The sequence below is a fragment of the Diabrotica undecimpunctata genome, chromosome 4, assembly GCF_040954645.1.
Source record: "Diabrotica undecimpunctata isolate CICGRU chromosome 4, icDiaUnde3, whole genome shotgun sequence".
Taxonomy (NCBI): Eukaryota; Metazoa; Arthropoda; class Insecta; order Coleoptera; family Chrysomelidae; genus Diabrotica; species Diabrotica undecimpunctata.
In genome coordinates, this window is record NC_092806.1 from 125721699 (window position 1) to 125742447 (window position 20749).

A 20749-nucleotide genomic window follows, 5' to 3' on the forward strand; every position below is an offset into this window, starting at 1 on the left:
ATGGCCACTCTGCTTGTCAGACAGAATCAGCCATATTTTAAACGGAACCAGTCCTGTTCAGTGAAATTTTATCTGGTGTGCATAGAAAAATTAACCCCGTTTAATTTATTTACGGCAACCATAGACATAATATGCACTATTTTATTCGTACTTTTAGTTGAAGAAGTTAGAAGAATAGATTATTATAAAATATGGCGATCGCGTGCTGACACACTTCAAAGGCTGCATCTGAGAGTGGGCATCCTGATTGTTATTTATTCTGTGCTTATGAAGTAGGTGTATTTTGGTTTATTTGATCACGTATATCAAGAGCTTGGAAGAGTAAGGGCGAACTCGCCAAGTGGACGTTTCAAAGACAGTCTCATCTTTCTCACAAACCATTAAAGAATGCTTGTGTTCATTATAAAAGAATGTTTCGCCCACTATATTCCTAAAATAGTCCTATATTCCTAAAATAATTATATATATATATATATATATATATATATATATATATATATATATATATATATATATATATATATATATATAACAAGCGAGTCTTCTACAGCTGGCGCCGCTTCTCGCATCCTAATTTCCAGCGTTTTCTGTCGAAGCAATCTTCAGTTGTTAAATCTCTGGCGGTCATTGCATCGTCGACATCGTCTCTCCAGGATCGTCTTGGTCTACCTCGTTTTCTTCTAGTTGGCGGAGTCCATTCTTCTATTTTTTTTGGCCATCTATTTTCAGGCATTCTCTGAAGGTGTCCATACCAGTTAAGTCTTTTGGCTTCGATTGTGTCTATTATGTCTAGATCGATTTCCATTTCTCTCCGAATATCTTCGTTTCTCACCCTATCAAGTCTAGTGAGCTGGCAACATCGTCTCCAGTAGTTCATTTCCATGGCCTTAATTTTTGATTTGTTTCTTTGGTTTATTTCCCAGAGTTCGGCGACGTACAGCCCAATACTTTCTATTATTGTTTTATAGATTCTTCTTTTATTTTCTTTTGTTATTTTTTTATTCCATAATAGTCCGTGTAGCTGTCTGGTGGCTGATCTTGCTTGGCCAATCCTGGAGTGTATTTCTTCGCTACTTCCTGCTTTTGATGTTATTTGGACTCCCAAGTATTTGAAATTGTCTGTTGGTTTTATAGTTCCCATTTCGATTTGTAGGCTTTCTGGTTTTTCTCCTACAACTAAGTACTCAGTTTTTTGTATATTAATTGTGAGGCACCATTTGGTATACTCATCTTCCAGTTTTCTAAGCATGTAGCCTACATCACTCTCGTCTTCAGCTAGAATGGCTTGGTCGTCAGCGAAGTGTATCGTGTACAATATATCATCTCCGATTGGGATGCCCATATTGCAGCACTTTCTTCTCCACACTGAGAGTGCCTCATTTAGATATATTTTGAAGAGTGTAGGTGCTATGCAGCAGCCTTGCTTTAGGCCCTTACTAATAGGAATTTCTCTAGTTAATCTATTTCCAGTTTTAATGTTTGCCGTCATATTTTTGTAGAGCTGTTGTACTGCTTGTATATTTTTTTTGCTTATTCCTTGTTTTTCCATTGCTACCCAAAGCATTGAAAGTGGTACACTATCGTATGCCTTTGTCAGATCTATAAAGACTATATGAGTTGAAAGGTTGTGGGCTAATCTTAAAATTCTGTAAGAAATAATATACCAATCCATTCAAGTCAGAAACTGAACTACATAATCATCTAGAAAAGCAAGCTCGAACCCACAGGCTTTCGTTGCATTTTCGTTCAAGGTTCGCACCTTTTCCTGTGTAACCGTATCAACGCGCTGGTGTTTCTGTAGTTGGTGAGAGATAGTCTCAGATATATGCGTTGTTCTTGAATTTTTGGGTACCATAGTGTGTTTGTTATAGTTTTAATTAATCATATTTCAAGAAAAAACCGACGTTAGATTAACCTTAAAGTTGTTTTGTTTTTTTCTGATTTATTTTCCAAATGAACGCCGAGAAAAAGACAACTCGGAAGCAAAAGAAAACGGAACAATGTCTTGTTAACGTGTGGAAAACCAAACGAAACTGTGGTGAAGCGTAAGTTTCAAGAAATACAAAGAAAACTGTATCTGCTTGCACAATCAGACTGCCATGTAAGTGTCGTAAAATGTGTTTAAAAAATTGGGCATGAACAATATCAATATAATTATGATATATGATACGATAATCAAAACCAATACCTTTAAAAAAAAAGTGGTAGATTGGAATGATTGTAAAACGTCTTTAATTACTGACAGACAGAAAATGTTTGTCATCAGGCTTTTAGTAGCATCCATGGCATAACCGAAAAAAGAGTTCGAGTTATTTTAGACAAGCAGACCATCACAGGAACTGTGCTGGGTGATATCATAGTTCTTTTCGAAACTATGTGCCACCGGTTTCGTCAATTACTGGAGTATATGGAGCTTATATGGAATGGCTAAGAAACACACATCCTGAAGAACAACATGTGATAGAGTCTTACTATCGAAATATCTTTGTCAACGAATTCAATATAGGTCAGCCTCCTACTGTTGATGATTGTAATACCTGCTCTAAGATTTAAGTTGAACTTGATGGTTTAAAGACTAGCAACCCGAATTCTCCCAGAATAACTGAATTGGATACTGAACTGAAGATGCATTTAGCAAAGCAGAAAGCTTCTCAGAATATGATCAAAAGCTACGAAAGCAACTAGGATGAAAATACTGAAGTTGCATGTATTGATTTACAACAAGCATTACCTATGAAACGTACCTGCAACGTACAATACTACAAAACAAAAATGTGAACTTACAACTTAAGATTCCACAACGTTAAAACAGGAGCAGTCATAATGTATGTATGAGATGAAACCATCGCTAAAGGCGGATAGTTCGAAATAGCCAGTTTTCTTAGTCACTACTTGGAGAACTTTGTTAATAAGCATGTGAGAAAATTTATATTTATTAGTGATAACTGTGCCGGGCAAAATTAGAACATAAGCGTTGTTTTGTCTAACCTTTGCCACGTTCATGCAAATCGCTTTGATGTTATTAAGGACGTTTTTGTTAATGTCAGGGCATTCGATGATAGGATGTGATCCAGATTTTGGTTCAATTAAATTAAAGATCAAGGACTGGGAGGGTATTTTCTAAAGAACACTATTCGCGAGGAACCGCAAAGTGGGCGACGCCTGGTGGTAGATTTCAAAAGCGTCCACTTCGGGAAAACCTTGAAATTGTCATTAATTTGTATACATATTAGCGACCGGTTTATATTGTAATTAACAATGACTTCGACTTCAAAAAACTATTGCAGTGTTCCTCAATGTTCATCCTATTATAATTCACAAACAAAATTCCATACATAAAAGTTTGGCAATGCATTTTGCGAATTGGCAAACCGATAACCAAGTACATGACTGTGTGCAGTTTACATTTTACTGAGAACGATTACTTTCCAAGTAAGTGTTGATTAAAATATTTATATTTTAATATATTTATATTTAATTTACTTTATAGTATCACCTGAAACTAAATTGAGAAGACTGAAGAAAGATGCTGTTCCATCAGCTAAATTGCCCCAAAGGTCCCATGAAATTATTGGTAAAAAACGTAAGGCGTAATTTACAAAATATAACGTAGCCAGCTCCAAAAACTGCCTCATCCTCAACTAAAGATCTCTGTCGACCTTGCAACCACAAAAATAATTAAGACAATGTAAATTTTACTTTCCGTGTTTCAGACATACTGTAAAAAAACAAACATTTAGTTTTATTTTTATTCAGGTTTGGGAGTCAATTGCCGTATGTATAAACCCGAATCACAAACAAATAAACTTTGAAGAACGTACTCCAACTTTTACTTTGACAAAACACACGTGTAAATAATTTATATTAAACGTTTTATAGCTTCGAGATCAAATGACAAAATTATTTGTTTTCCCGATGTTATCGTCCATCTTTGAAATCTTGAGCGCCCCCTGTCTGAATTGGCTATCGCGAATATCCATTTCATTACACACACTAAAAAAAAGAACAAATTCCAAGTTGTTAATGTCACGAGGGAAATTGTTAGGATTTCAGTATTCTTCAAAAAGCAGCAACTAAATCTCAAATGTTGGGAGCTAACTTCAAGGATGGCAGAATATTCGAATTTTCAAAAAATTTTAAGATGGGCTTTAAAATTCAAATCACATATAACATGGATATTCCTACAATTGTCATCCTCCAAAAGGGACGAAAGAAACTTCACGATGTAATAAATTTTAACTTAGATATTATAGAACTTCCTTTCAAATACCAGGATGCTCTTAAGCTTACAGAAGAAAAGAAAAAGGACTTACAAGATCTTCTTGATTATGTACCCATGCCTCACAAGCGTGCTTTACAAGAAGCTATTAGTGGATGAATTAGTACAACTGAAATCGAAGAAACTGTAGACGATGAAAATCAAATTGATTTTAATTGAAGCATTATTTGTGAATTTTTTGCAAATTATTTTACTGCTATTAGCTTCCACATACTTTGTTAACAAAACTATGTTTATTTTTGTAGAATAAAAAATATAAAACCTCTTTTCTTTTCATTTTATAAAAATCTTGCAAATCTTGCAAAGTCCTCTTTTAATAACGGTATAGTTTTGTGGGATTAAGCCAAAATTGGATGTAATGATAATTACATTTCAAAAAAAAACTTTTTTCTTAAAAAAATAAATGTATAATTATCATTACAGCCAATTGTGGCTCCCATAAAACTATACCTTTATCAAACATGCCACAAATAAATCGCTACAGAACTTATCCTCTTTTAAGTTTTATTAATAAAATAAAACTTGTTCGCCCTTACTATTCTAACATGTTTTTAAACTTTATACTCAGTTTTCCAGAAACGTGTTTTTGCAGTTCGCCTTTACGCTTCCAAGCTCCTGAAATGTATTACACCAAATACAATTCATGTGAGAACTGGCCTACGATAGGGAGATGCCCTGTCCTGTATTCTATTCAACATCACCTTAGAGAAAATAATTAGGGAGTCAAAAGTCAACACCGGAGGAACAATAATAACAAAAAGTGTACAAATATTGGCATTTGCAGATGATGTTGATATCATAGCTAGAAGCGAAAGAGAGATGATAGAAGCATTTAATGCGATAGAAAGAGCTGCACAAAACAGTGGCCTAAACATTAATGAAATAAAAACCAAATACATGAAGGCCAGTAAATCGACAGGCCAAAGAAACCTACAGAATCTGACAATAGGAGACTATAACATCGAAAGCGTGAAAATTTTTACATACCTAGGTTCACTAGTTACCGCAGATAACAATTTCAGTGAAGGTGTTAAGAGAAGAATACGTATCGCTAATAAAACATATAATGGACTAATTAAACATCTAAGATCTAACAACATCACAAGAAAAACCAAATGCAAAATATACAAGACCCTGATAAAACCGGTCCTTGTATATGGATCAGAGACATGGACACTGTCGAAAAACGATGAAAACCTATTAGGCACATTTGAACGAAAAATCCTTAGACACATATATAAGGGGGTAAAGGAAAATGACATATGGCGCAGAAGATATAACTTTGAACTATACACAGCATACAATGAATCCGAGATCATAACATCCATAAAGATCGGACGTCTGCACTGGATGGGCCATGTTGAACGAATGTTGGAGACTGAAACACCAAAACATATTATGAGGCAAACACCAGTAGGAAGAAGGTCAAAGGGAAGACCCAAACTTAGATACATGGAACAAGTGGAACAAGATCTGAAAACACTTAAGATTACCAACTGGAAAAACAAAGCAAGGAACAGAACAGAATGGCGGAAAATCCTAGAACAAGCAAGGACCCAGAAAGGGTTGTCGAGCTACTGATGATGATGATGATGATGAATAAAATAAGACTTGTTCGCCCTTACTATTCTAACATGTTTTTAAACTTTATACTCAGTTTTCCAGAAACGTGTTTTTGCAGTTCGCCTTTACGCTTCCAAGCTCCTGAAATGTATTACACCAAAAATCGTATTTTTAACATCCGACCTAAGTATTAGTTACCAGGACAATATACTTTGTCAAATATACATGTACAAAATGTAGTTAACTATGATGTCACATTTTCTGTTAACCTAAGATTTATATGTCAAAATTTTAGTGTATTAAGATCATTCAACTCATAATTAATCATTAAAATAAAATCATAACAAAATGGATAAAACAACAACAGCTTTACATCTTATTTTAGAAAGCGGATTTCGAGTAGGAATATGGATTGTGTTTTTGTAAGTAAATTTTTAACTTAGTAATGACAAATAATTTAGGTAAACATTAGGTCTACGTTTATAAATTTTGCAAAAACAGAAAGGTATAATTCTTACGATAATGTTGTTTTTTATTTAATATTTAAAATTTTAAAGCTTGCTGCCTATTCATATAAGGCATTTCTAAATAATAATATGACCGTTAGTAGGGTAGCAATGGGTAATTACGAACACTTAAGGAAAATAATTGTTTATTCTACAGATAAAAACGTTGAAAACTCAGAAACTACTACAGAGTGGTTATAACAGTAATACAGCTATTAATTTTTCTTATTCGATAATCCGTTTCCTGTGCTCCTGTTGATGTTCTACTCATAATATTACCATCGACATAAGCGGCCAGTTGAACCGTTCGGTTGGTCAGTAGGTTTCCTCGTCCAGTTTGCATTTGCCTAACCGCATACTCCAGTGCCAGGTTGGGGCCAGCCCATCTCCCTGCTTTAATCCCTGCGAAATTTTGAAAAAGTCTGTCCGGTGGTTTTGTATTCGTACACATGCCTGAGTTTCATCCATTGTGGCTTTAATGAGTCTAATTAGCTTGTGTGGTATTGCCAATTCTGCCAATATATTGTAGAGTTTGGCCCTTTTGACTGAGTCGTATGCCTGTTTGAAGTCTACAAACACGTTGTGAACATCAATGTCATGTTCCCATAATTTACTCAAGATCTGTTTGACTGTAAATATTTGATCCCGTGTCGATCTTCCCCGTCGGAAGCCCGTCTGATACTCTCCAATAATATTTTCTGCTAGTGGTTGAAGCCGCTGGTTTATAATATACTTAAGGACTTTATATGCTGTACATAGTAGAGATATTCCATAGTAGTTTTTGCACATAGAGGTAATCCAAAGAATCGGAAAGGAGAAAGAAATCGTGAATACAATTAAACAAAGAAAGCTTGAATATCTAGGCCACATATTGAGACACGATAAGTACCGTCTACTGCAATTGATTGTCCAGGGAAAAATAGACAGTAATCGAGGACCAGGCAGGAGAAGACACTCGTGGCTCCAAAATCTGAGGAAATCGTTCGGGCTCACATCGGTCGAACAATTCAGAAGCGCCGCAAACAAGATCAGAATTGCCATGTTAATAGCCAACGTTCGCAACGGACAGGGCACTTGAAGAAGAAGAAGAAGTGTTTGCACTGCAGTTTGCCTTCTTTTATTTATAGATCGGGCATACTATACTTTTCTTCCAGTCGTTGGGTATTTTCTCTTCTTGCCATATGTCTTTGATGAGCGCGTGGATGTGAGTTGCTAGGTGGTCGCCACCTTCCTTATACAATTCTGCTATTATTTCGTCAACTCCGGGGGTTTATTGTTTTTCTGAGCCTTAATAGCTTCGAGAACTTCTTTTATGGTTGGAGCTTCTACTCCATTCTCTGCTTCATTCTCTTTTACGTAGTTCGTACCCATTTCATCTTCCATGTCTACTTGTGTATAAAGTAGGGTCTAAAAATAATGCTTCCAGGTTTCTGTGGCTTTCTGTTGGTCACTGATTATTTGCCCACTTTCATCTTTACATAAGCTTGTTTGAGGTTTATACCCACTTTTTATCTTTTTTAGGTTTTCATAAGCCCCTCTAATTTCGTTGTTTTTGAAATTTTCTAACATTTTTTCTATTTGTCCATTTTCATAGGCTTTTTTTTTATTTCTACATATCTTGTCTACTTTCCGTATTGCGACTCAAATGATGTTAGTCTTTCCCATGTTCTTCTTGTTATATACATTTTGTGTGCATTTCTTTCCTCTATTGATTGTCTGCACTCGTCATCGAACCATGCTCCTCTTCTCGCCTTTTTCTTGTTTCCCAGGGTGGACGCTGCCGCTGTCTTCTCTTTACACTCCTGAATTTTTAGTTTTTCCAGTCCAGTTTGTTTGTTCTCTGTTGTCTTTCATTTCTTTCTTTGTTAACTCTACATCTAAATTTGGTTTGGAGTAGAAGATGGTCTGATCCACAGCATGCTCCTCGTCGTGTTCTCACCTCTGAGATACTACTGGCTGCCCTTTTATCTATCAGCACATGGTCGATTTGATTGGTTGTGCTTCCATCTAGGGAAATCCATGTAATTTTGTGTATGTCTTTATTTGGGAAGCATGTGGAACTTATAACCATGTCTTTACTGGTGGCAAAATTTATCAAAAACTCCCCACTCTCGCTGTGCCATAGAACTGCGGCTCCTTGCCTATTTTAGCAATTCATATCACCCATTATAACCTTGATGTCATTTTTGGGCGCATTGTCATATACTATTTCCAGCTGTTGGTAGAAGCTTTCCTTTGTATGTTGTTCTCGTTCTTTTGTTGGGCAGTGAATGTTTATCATTGTTAGGTTGAAGAAGTGGGTGCCAATTCTGAACTTGCATATCCTTTCACTGACTGCCTGGAAGTCTATGATTTTTGACTTAAAATCATTATCCACCACAAATGCAACTCCACATTCTTTGCTTCCTTGTTCCTTACCACTATATAGAATTGTGTGCGTTTTAGTGTCCTGGCACCTTTCCCCAGCCATCTTGTCTCCTGAAGAGCAGTAATCATGAGCTTGTATCTTTTTAGTTATTACTAAGTACTTGTGTATAATAGACACCTTGGCCAAAAAAGGATAGTTCAAGGAAGACCGCAAATACAATTAGTTGATGACTTTAAAAAATTCCCTAGTCAGAGGTGGATGATTATAGCAAGAAACAGATGAGAATGGAAGAACTTTTGGAAGGCTTATGACTAATGTTGGCGAATGAGGCTGACATATATAGTGTAATATAATAATATTGTATCATGTTTGTTTACATTCTAAATTTCGTCACGATGCTGCTTCAGTTTTCGTACGTAGATTTATCAAATTGTCGTCAAAGCAACTATTGTTTATTTAGTGTTTAATCGTGTAGAGAATTTCCCGCTACGAACAGACAACAGATACATGAAAAAGACATGATTTATACTTTTAAATTGTTATTGTATATAAAGCAATAGAAACTATACAATGTATATAGGTACTTTCCTACATATATGTTTATGGTTTTATGTTAAGATGAGTATCTTTTTAAAATAAATTTACCGTTTTAGATGGTTAGAGAAATTTACTCCAGTAATTCGTCACATAGATGAAGACGAACTGTGGATGTATCGCTATCCCTCTGTTGATAGTTATTTTCCCAGAAGATATTTGTATGCTGTCATGATTTTGGTCCCATGTCTTATATATTTAGGGCACTATTTATTATATAGAAAAGACCGAGCGACGATTCCGGAAATAATCTGTAGCGTTTATGGTTTAACATTAGCATATTGTATTGATGCTTTGTTGACTTCTGTACTAAAACTAAGTGTCGGCAGACCACGACCCAATTTTTATTTCAGATGTTTTCCCGAAGGGTAAGTTTAAAAATAATATAAACTTCGAAGTATAGAAGATCTATTGTATTTCCTTTTAATCTTTCCTTGTAACTTTGATTCGGAAGATTTACCTTATTTCATTAATACTGACAGACTGATTAATATTGACACATATAACGTTATTTGCTTCGTTAAGTGCGATGTTGCCAATTAATGGCCTTCAATTAAAAATTGTTTTAGTATAGCAAGAACTAGTAAAAAAATGATCATGTCAGACGTGGAAACGAGAACTATGAGGGAAGGATAGAGATGTTAGAAGTTGTCGGAAAGAGAGGCAGAGGAATATCGAGGAGAAAATGGAAGAACTGTGTGGCAGAGGTCTTAAGGGAGAAAAGTTTAAATGAAGTAGACACAATGGACTGAAATAAGTAGAGAAAAAGAGTAAGGGACCCCTGAAAATTGAAGAGCTGAGGAAAAATAAGAATAAAAAGAACTAGTAAAAAATGTATAAAAGAACTAGTCAGAAAAGATTTTAGAATAATATATTAAAATTCCACCAGAAAACAATTATATTACTTGGAAATCAGTGGCGTTACTATAAGGTGGGAGGAGTGGCAAAATGCCACAGGGCCCCAGCCTGAGAGGGACCTTACAAGTGACCTAATATTTTTAACAAAATTTAGTAAAAAATATAAATTGTATATAACTATTTAAAATTAATTAATGTTATATACAACCAATATACAAATTCAAATAAATAATTAAGATTTAAAAGCATTCATAAGAAAAGCATCAATTTTAGAATGCATCCATTGGTTGCTTCATTTTTTCTCGCGGTACTACTACCCAGTCAAGAAAGAAAAAATCTGAAAAAATCTTATACAGTAATTACTATTTAAATGGGAATAAGCCAAAATTAAAGGTTAAAGTACGTTTATTGACGTTTCAATTTCCACTTCGGAAATCGTTCTCAAAATACAAACATTAGTACACGAATGTTCTAATGTTTGTATTGTTGTAATGTAATGCTTGTAACCTGAATTTAAAAATTGAAGGACAAACGTGATGTTTTGACATGGAGCACAAAACATATTTCAGAGCTTCTACAAGTTACCTCTGGGCGCAAACAAACGGAAAAACCGTCCACTGTTGTTGATTACAATAATCATAAAGCTTTTATTGACCTATCTGATCAGATGGAAGCTTATGCTACTTCTTTAAGACGAGGCGTGAAGTGGTATAGGAAATTAGCTGTCGAACTTCTTATTGGAACATCATTATTAGTCAATGCTTTTATACTACATCAGCAGGTTACGAATGACAAGATGACCATTACTGGGTTTAAGGAACTTGTCACGTTGGAATTACTTCAAATACAAAATACGGAGCATTATCGTCGTAATGAACCTCCATTGCCGCAGCATGTGTTAGAAGATGTTGGTCGAAATGGAAGACGCAGATGTGTTGAATGCCATTCACAAAAATTCGCTATTCACAAAATTTAGATGCAATATTTGTCAAAAAAGTTATTGCTTATCTTGTTTCTTTGCAGTTGATCAGTGTACTAAATAAATGTATTTTTTTTCGCTTAAATTTATTGTATTTTTTAATATTAATATTCTTTTTTTGTAGTACAATTCTTAATAAATAAATAAATAAATAATAAAATATGTCTCTTTGCATAAGTTTTTATTTCTATAAATAATAATATGCGTAACAAAGCCTTTTTATTTTTATATTGTTTTACAGCCATGTGACGCCACATGTTACTCTCAATTATAGAGATATTTGCATTTGCATAAATGCATTTTCTTGTTCTTACACATGTACACATTGTACACATGTTCCATAAGCATTTCACGGCGATGAATAGCATAATATGCGGCTTCACACAGCAGAAACGTATCCGCCTGTACGAGGTGCATGACTGCTTCACACGCCCAGAAAGTCAAATTTGCTGTGATGCCGCAATGGCATCTCATGGCAGCGAAGGTCTTAAGATACATTGTACATCGAATCAAGTATTAAGAATTGCAATATAAATTTGTTCTTGATATAAAAATACTAGCTAATATTTTTTTCCTTAGGTACGGTACTGATATAGATAATTGCGAGGGTGAATATCACGGACAAATGGACGGAAGGAAAAGTTTTCCCAGTGCACATGCTACTTTTATTTTTACCTGTATGGTGTATATGGTACTTCATATCCATAACCGCCTGGAGTTAAAGAAACCTCGATTTTTGAAAGGAATTGTAATCACGTTAAATAGTGGATTAATAATAATAGCATTGCTAGTGGCAGCTAGTAGAACTGCTGATTACCATCATCACTATACAGGTAATAGTAACATAAATAGTTTACAACACAATGCTTCTATTTCTCAAGTACCTATACAGGGTGGTCCTTAAGTAATTGTACAAAAAGAAACAGTAGATTCTACATTTAAAATATTACGATTTAAGCCAAATTGCTTTAATAAAATGTTGATATTAAGAAAGATACAGGGTGTTAAAGTGCAAAATTAAAATTTTATTTTTCGCTATAACTTTCATGTTTGTAAACATTTAGGGATAAAAATTTACAACTGGGTACTTTTAAATATGAGAAATTATAATTTGATGCACACTTTGATGTACCTGATAGAGGGAGCCACTTATGCCACATATGTGGTATAAATTTGCACTTAACTTTTTTGCTCTTTAAGTTACCTGTATTTGGGATAAAAAATAATAAAGATATATTATTTAAACAAAAAAAGGTATACTTGTTAATAACTTCAAAACTCAACAGTTTTCGAGATAATCGCATTTTAAAAATCAGCTGCATAATTCTGATCTAAGGCAATTTCTCCAAGCAACGAAGAAAAAATAGACAAAAACATTAATACTTCTGAATTTTGGTATAAAATACCTTTAACTAAAGTTAATAGTTAACGAAATATTAAATAAAATAAATATATCAGCAGGATAATTAATATTAGGATTTGACAAAATAAAAGAATAATAGGATTTTACATCAAACATTTTACGTTTTATGTTAAAGTCATAATCAAAACATTTTGTTTACAAACCAAATTAAGAAATAGTTAAACTAAATAACATAACTTTTTGTCAAAGTAAGTGTTCGATATGTCCACCATTTTCTTTAATTCATTTGTCAATATATTCCATAAAAGATCGTCTCATATTGAATAGCATCATTGATTCTAAGGAAACTGCTGCAGTATTTATTTCTTCCCATAGTTGGTTGCGAATATTTATGGAATTCTTATAGACACGTTGTTTTAATGCGCCCCATACACCAAAATCAAGTGGATTAAATTCGGGGTTACGTGGTGGCTATAATGTATAATGGATGAATATATTATTTTGGATACATATCTAAATCTTATGGTATATTATGGAACTACATCTTATTTGTCGCAGAAGTTAAATAATGTATTAAACTGTGATGTATCTCGTACATTGGTTACTTAAACACACATGGAATAACCTATCGATGACATTACTTATTTATATGATTACGTTACAGCTTACGAGTAACTATAATTACATCTCGAACAAATGGACTATTATGATTTACTAACGAACTATTATTATGCTGAACTAAATTGCCTGTGTGTTTACTATATTTATAACAATATCGGTTATTAGGACAACGTTGATGTTTTTGTAAAAATGCTGAGTCTTTCAGGTTAGATTTGTAGCAAAAGTATTATAAAACAGGACACATATGTATTATTCAATACCTGTGCTCTAGTTTCTATTTGTCCTAATAAAAATGGGTAAACAATTAACGTAATGAAAAGTAAGTATACTTTTCGGATTTTTTATGAATTAAATAATTATATCAATATCTCACCTCATTGCCAAGAAATATGACTACCACGACCAATCCAACGTTCAGAAAAGTTGTATTTAATTATGTTCTAACTGCCTTCTCTCTAGAATGTGGTGATGTACCATCTTGCATAAACCACATATTTTGGGTTTTTAGCATTTTACAATAGAGAAAAAGTAATACAACGCCATTATAGAAACTTAAGAAGCGATAGCAAAGGGAAATTGTAAACATGATGACGGCCAACGTCTAAAAACGGACACGGCACCTAAAGAAGAAGATGACATATCTTTTCTCTAATAAGACATTTAGTACCCATAACAAAGCATTTTGTGATGTTACATTATCATCTTTAAGTTGTTTTAATAAGAATAAATTATGAATTATGCTTATCTACCGGTATTCAGTGCTTTGCCGCAAAAATATCAAACTAAGAATTATTGTGCAGCTGACTTATAAAATGCGATTATCTCGAAAACGGTTGAATTTTGAGGTTATTAACAAGTATACCTTTTCTTTGTAAAAAAAATGTATATTTAATATTTTTTAACACAAATAGAGCTAACTTAAAGAGCAAAAAAGTTAAGCGTAAATTTATGCCACACATGTGGCATATGTGGCGCCCTCTACTAGTTACATTAAAGTAAGTATAAAATTATAATGTATCCTACTCAAAAGCATCCAACTGTAAATTTTTGTCCAAAAATATTTACAAACGTAAAAGTTATACCGAAAAATAAAATTTTAAATTTCCTTTTTAACACCCTGTATCTTTCTTAATATCAACATTTTATTAAAGCAAGTTGGCTTAAATCGTAATATTTTTAAATGCAGAATCTACTGTTTTTGTTTGTACAATTACTTAAGGACCACCCTGTATACACATTTTACAGGGTCGTTCTATATTCTACGGATAACGCTCTATACTAGAGAGCTCTGGCTAATTGATGAATTTTGATATAAGAATATGGACGTTTATATGGAAGTTTTTCTTTAACATTTCCTCTTATACAATGGAAATATTATTATTCCATTTGCCAATCTTTGAAAGTCTCCTTTCAAAGATTGGCGATCCAATAGCAATTGTAGCTTTGGAAACTGCTGCACGAAAGATTTCTGTTGATGAAAGGTCAAACCATCTCCCCAGGTCTTTCAGCCACGAGTTCTGGCGTCTTCCAACTGATCTTTTGTCCTGCACTTTACCTTTCAATATGATTTGGAGTAATTCATATCCTTCACCTCTCAACACATAACCCAAGTATTGTATCTTCCTCTCTTTGATTATGCCGAGTAATTCTGTTTGTTTACTCATGCACCGAAGTACCTCAGCATTGGTAATTTTTTGTATCCATGGAATTCTCAGCATCCATCTGTATTAAACCATAGTAAACGAAATGAGAGTGGCAATTTCCAAACTGGAGCCCCGGTTCCATAAGCTATGCTCAAAAAAGCAAGCACATCCCTCACATTAACCAGCCGGTTACATAAATATATATCCCTTTTCATTTTTGTGCCTATGTTTTGATTTCGTTCTTAATTTCTTATAAAAAATATAAATGTTCAAATAGTGTTGTTGTTATAACTATAACCTGTTACTAGGCTAGTACTAAAATTGGTAAGTATTATTGAGGGTTGGGTTGTGGGCCCGTCGCAAACAAATAGCAAAGTCCCAAGAGCGTAACAGTAGAATAAGTTTGGGAAGCCCTGGTCTATTTCATTCTTTGTTGTCCCATTTGGGCTTTGCCAGGTCTATCTTCTCTTTTCTGGTTTTTTAAAGAACGTATTGTTTATATATAGGTTGTTGTTGTGCTAGAAATCGGTTCAAACACTTTAATTTTATTTATTTATTGGTTAGTTTGGTTGTGAATATACATAGCTATTATATTAGATTACTAGCGTTATCATGAAAAACCGATTTAAGTAAACTGAAATATTATTAATCAACTGATTTTGATAAACCCTCTTAATTATATTTTATCCCTACTTTTTAGATGTTATTGGAGGTGCTATGATTGGTTCCACCACTGCTTATATTATTCACACTCTTTACGCTACAACAGATGAAATGTTACAAGAAAATATTTTAAAAATTGTACAAAGAGAGAAATAAGAGTAAGAGAGTACAGTATTTTATTAAAAAATAATAAAGCCGTCTAACAAACAATTCGTAGGTTTCATTTGTTGGTATGAACACAATTATAAAAATGCCGAGACAGCAAATTTTTAAATTTTGTCTATTGCAGCTATTTATAACTTATTACTTATTATAAATTATATAATTTATTTTTTATTTAGCGTATGGAATATTAAGAACACATACATAAAAGCAATATTTTTTTATAAAAAACGTTAAATGGAGTATTACAAACGAACATCATGTTAGATATTGAAAAATGGTCACAGGAATTTGGATTTATCTTTTCAACAACTTAAACAAAATATATAGTATTGATATGATATTTATTTAATTGTTGTCTTTATTCAATTTATAATGTCTTTATTAAAAGGTTCTTATTTTAATTTATTAAAAAGCACGATAACTTATATTAATTTATTTATCAATAAAAATACATAATTTATTTAAAGGCGAACGTAACAATTAAATCGCGACCGCGAATCTTTAAAACTAACTAACTCTCCATATAAAATTTCTCTTGTATATAAACCTCCGTTAGTTCCGGAATTCCCTATAGCAGACTCGAACATTGTTGGTGGTGTTGACAAGAATAACGGGAACGCCATCGAATAAACTAGATGGAGGTCAACAGCTAAAACCAGTTTTTCAACTGCTTGAAACCCTCGAGATGGATGACTCATCATAATTCGGGTCTAGAGGCTTCTGGTAAACAAACGCCGAAATTTCTACAACAAAACAGAATTAGTCATAATATTTAGGGTCAGAATGTATCGTAACAGTATTTTCTAAAAACAAAGTCATTACACCAATCTCATTATATCTATACAACCAATCACTACAACAAAAAGATTCGCTAAAATTGCTAGGAGTTACTTTTGACAGAAAGTTGAATTGGAAAGAACATATCAATAATATAACATGTAAATGTTACAGAAGATTAAATTTACTAAAAATTCTGGCACACAAGCATTGGGGTTCAGACAGGAGTACATCGTTAATTATATACAGAACTATTATACGATCACAGCTAGACTATGCGGCTATAGCTTACGACTCAGCACCGAAATCAGTACTTAAAAAGCTCGACACTATTCACAACACAGCACTCAGAATATGTCTGGGAGCCTTTTGTACAACACCGATTGAAGATTTACTTTGTGAATCAAATGAATTGTCGTTAAATGATAGAAGAGCTTACCTTAGTCTAACGTATGCAACAAAAATTAAGGATAATGCAAAAAATCCTCTCTATAGAAATACTTTTACTGATAATTTTCCAAACCTCAATGCAAATCACCCTTGTGTTAAACCTTTCTATAAAAGAATAAAAGACCATTTGCATCTGTTTGATATTGTCATACCTGAATGTCTTCCATACACATATGACCACAATCCACCTTGGATTCAAAACATACCATATAACTTTGAACTTACGTCATTTGACAAAAACTCTACAAATCATGATTTAATTATTTCCCATTTTAAAAAAATTCTTAGTCGTTACAAAAATCGTACCCAGATATACAATGATGATTTAAAATCATCCGAAGGTGTGGGACCGTCTGTAGTAACTCCAGAGAAGGTCCTTAAATTCAAACTATCTAATGTTAGTACTATCTATACAGCTGAACTGTATGCTCTCTATCGCGCCATAGAACTAATCAATCTGACAATAAACTGCAAATATATTATCTTAACAGATTCACTTAGTGCCATACAAAGCATCCGACAACTGTACAAAAGAACCCGCTTTTAAAAAAATTAAAACGGTCCTTCTTCAGGCTTATATCAATCATAATGAGGTAAATTTCATCTGGATCCCATCCCATATAGGAATAAAAGGCAACGAAACTGCTGACCATAGTGCGAAAGACGCGATAGTGAGTGACGTTTCCGAAATCGTAAACACATCGGTATCAACGGATATAAAAGCTTATATATAAAAAAATCAATCTTAAGTGCATGGAAAAATAAATGGAATGTGTCAAAATTAAAACAAGTGAAACCCAGCATAGAGACATGGAATGTGTTACCTACGTCAAGAAGCCAAAAAATAATAGTAACGCGCCTCAGACTCGGACATACTAGAGGTTAACGCATGATTACTTAATTAAAAAGTGCGAACCGCCACGATGTGATACGTATAATACGACACTAACAATAATGCACATACTATGTGAATGTCCCCTCTACAATCAACAACGAAGTAACAACAAGATACCAGAAACACTTCTAGAAGCTCTAGGTACAGACTGTAACTTTAACAATACTCTGAATTTATTGAAAGACATTAATAAGTACCACAATATTTAATAAACCAAATTGTAATGCAGTAATTGTACCTAATGTAATCCATTAATTTTTCGCTAATGGCCATTTGGTCGATGCGATTTTCTAAATAAAAAAAAAACGAACATCTATTATATCAATACAATCTAAAACATTTCAGGTTGCAGGCAGGAATTCCATCTTCTTAGTTTTTCTTGCTGTTCTGTCAATATATTACACTCCATACCTTTTTTATATTACTTCTTTTGTTTGAATTATTTTTTGCTTTTTTTGAGTTTCTGGTAAACATTTTTCGTCTCTATTGGCTCACTTAGATCTTGTAGTTCTTTGTTCATATTTTCTCTCTTCTTTCTGCCGTGGATTTTATTGGTGGATATTCCTCTTCTGCTTGTCGGGTTCTGTGCCATTGTTGCATCAGTAAATATGCTCTGTTTTTCCTTTCTGTTATAATCTGACATTCTTCGTCAAAACAGTCATTCGTTCTTGTTCTTCTTTGTTTACCTTCCATGCCTAGTAATTTTTCAGATGCTTCTTTCATGATGTTTCTGCACCCTTCCCACTCTTCATTTATGTTTTCATGTTTTAGTCTCTTTTCTATTTTGATGTTTATATTTTGTTTATGTTCTCTATTTTGTTTGTATTTTTGAGCTCTTCTACATTGTATTGTTCATGTTTAGAGCCTATCTCCTTTTTTAAATGTTTAAAATTCTGGCCCTTCCCTACTTTCGACCCTGTAGTGATCAGAATCCGCATTTGCTCCTCTCCTGGTGCGGAAGTTTATTATATTCGATTGGTGTCTTGAGTCTACAATAGTATGATCTATTATCTTTACTGTAAGTCCGTCTGGCGATTTCCAGGTGCCTTTGTGTATATCTTTTTGAGCGAAGTTAACATTATACAATCGATTCCAAAAAAAACACTACTATGAAAAGAAGAAGTCATTTTTGACATCAGAGTATCAAAAATATTTAAAATTCATTATTTCTCAAACACTAAATTTTGTCATTTTATTGAACTGTGTTATCATTCCTGTTCCATAGCATGTAAGTTAAACGTTACTTTGTATTCCAGTTCTTGCTTTGATGGAATTTGTAGTTTTTTATTGACGCTTATGAAATGGAAGTATTGGCTTCGTTGTCTAGTTGCACAAATCTGCTTATTTAGCTGTTGATTCAACTATTGTGTCTATATTTTCTGTTCTGTTCTGTTAGACTCAAATAGACTTCTCGGTTATTTGACAGTTAAAAAATTAAATTTTTCTCAGAAATGATCTTCGAATTTTTATAATTGCATTTCGCTCTGTTTACTGCCGTAAACGCAATACTCAGAATCAATTGCGGGGAGTATTGTAGTTGTGACAATATGATTCATATAATGCATGTCTCGATGTATAACTTTCTAAATAAACACGTTTTGGCATGTTTTAGAATGCATTATGTACATACAGACTAAACAAGCATCTTCGGTTGCTAGGACGCTTTCTATTAACAGACTAAATAATTGAATATCCTCCTGAAATAAAAAGAATATACTAATTCGACTAGTTTACATCTATACATATTAGATATATAGTCGACTTCCACTCATCCGCTCAGTCAACATATTATTAATGTGAGTAAAAACGTATTTTATAAACTGGATCTAATGTACTATTTTTGTTATTATAAGCAAAACTATAATATTCCATTGTTACAATGTAAAGTAAATAGCAAGGAAACATATTTTGTTACGCGCCGCCAATGATCAAATTCAAAATTTCCTAGAATTCATAATGGGCACGTGATTTCGGCTACATTTCACCACATACGGCAAGTGATTTCGGATAACTAATTCCATTTAATATTTGACAGAAAGGCACTATTTCTGAGAATTATCAGGTTCTAATGATTCTAGTGCTGATGATTAAGTCTTCAAAACACTTTTAGGGAGCTATGAACCAGCAAGAATGGTTGAAGACTATATAAAAGATATTTTGGACAATAAGAGGTAATGCCACATCAAAACACTTTGACAAGAATCAAATCCACGAACTGACCAGTCTACATACATACCTATTGATATTATTCTTCGTCTTTTTTTTATATGCGTAGCCGATCCTAATGTTGATGGAAGCAACTCTCAAATTTTTAAATTCGTCAGAAAATTCGTCTTCTATATAGTCCACTTTTGGTTTAAAATTTTCCTTGTAAAACCAATTAAAGCAGTTAGAGAACTATTTATTTCTCATTACTGGGAATTCAAACTAATTCGACGTTGTCTATTAAAAAAATATATCAATATACTTAATACCTATAAGAAGTTCGTCGATGCAAAATTATCTCGAAATTATTTTGTTGGCCTTATTTACTATTTAAAGTAAAAAAAACCGTCTTGAATAATTCCCACATCTCAAAGTTTTTCCCAATCGTTGGAAATAAGCGCATGTGATCAATGATTCACAAAACAGGAACAAACAGCACATTTCCACAGAACTACAGCCGAAGAGATAATAAGGTATGACATCTACCACCAATGAAAGCACAGAAGACTTAAACAACAACTGCTTGGTAATTAATAAAAACACTGTTGCTGTAAGTAACTCTGCAGTACCTTACTTCTGCTGCCATTCCACAGATGTCCATCCCTATAACTATCAAAAAATATAAAAAAAAATAAGATAAACTGACGTATGCCACTAAATTCAAAAACATTAACACAAGCAAATAGCATATGTTCAAAAAATATACTAATACAAAATAGGTAACTCTTACTGTGGTACAATTTATTCTACCACCAACGACCAGTTTCGCATACTATAATTTGCTATGCATCTTTAGGTCAACGGTACAAGGTAAACTAAA

The 20749-nt window shown here is 33.4% G+C and overlaps 1 protein-coding gene across 1 annotated transcript; it reads left to right on the plus strand.

The window, feature by feature from the left end:
• Positions 1–6084: 6084 nt before the first annotated feature.
• On the plus strand, positions 6085–15639 carry LOC140438391 (phospholipid phosphatase 5). Its single transcript, XM_072528073.1, has 4 exons — positions 6085–6264; positions 9370–9678; positions 11727–11980; positions 15475–15639. Exons 1-4 carry the CDS (start codon positions 6191–6193, stop codon positions 15591–15593), a joined length of 756 nt encoding a protein of 251 aa, XP_072384174.1. The 5' UTR covers positions 6085–6190; the 3' UTR covers positions 15594–15639.
• The last annotated feature ends 5110 nt before the right edge of the window (positions 15640–20749 follow it).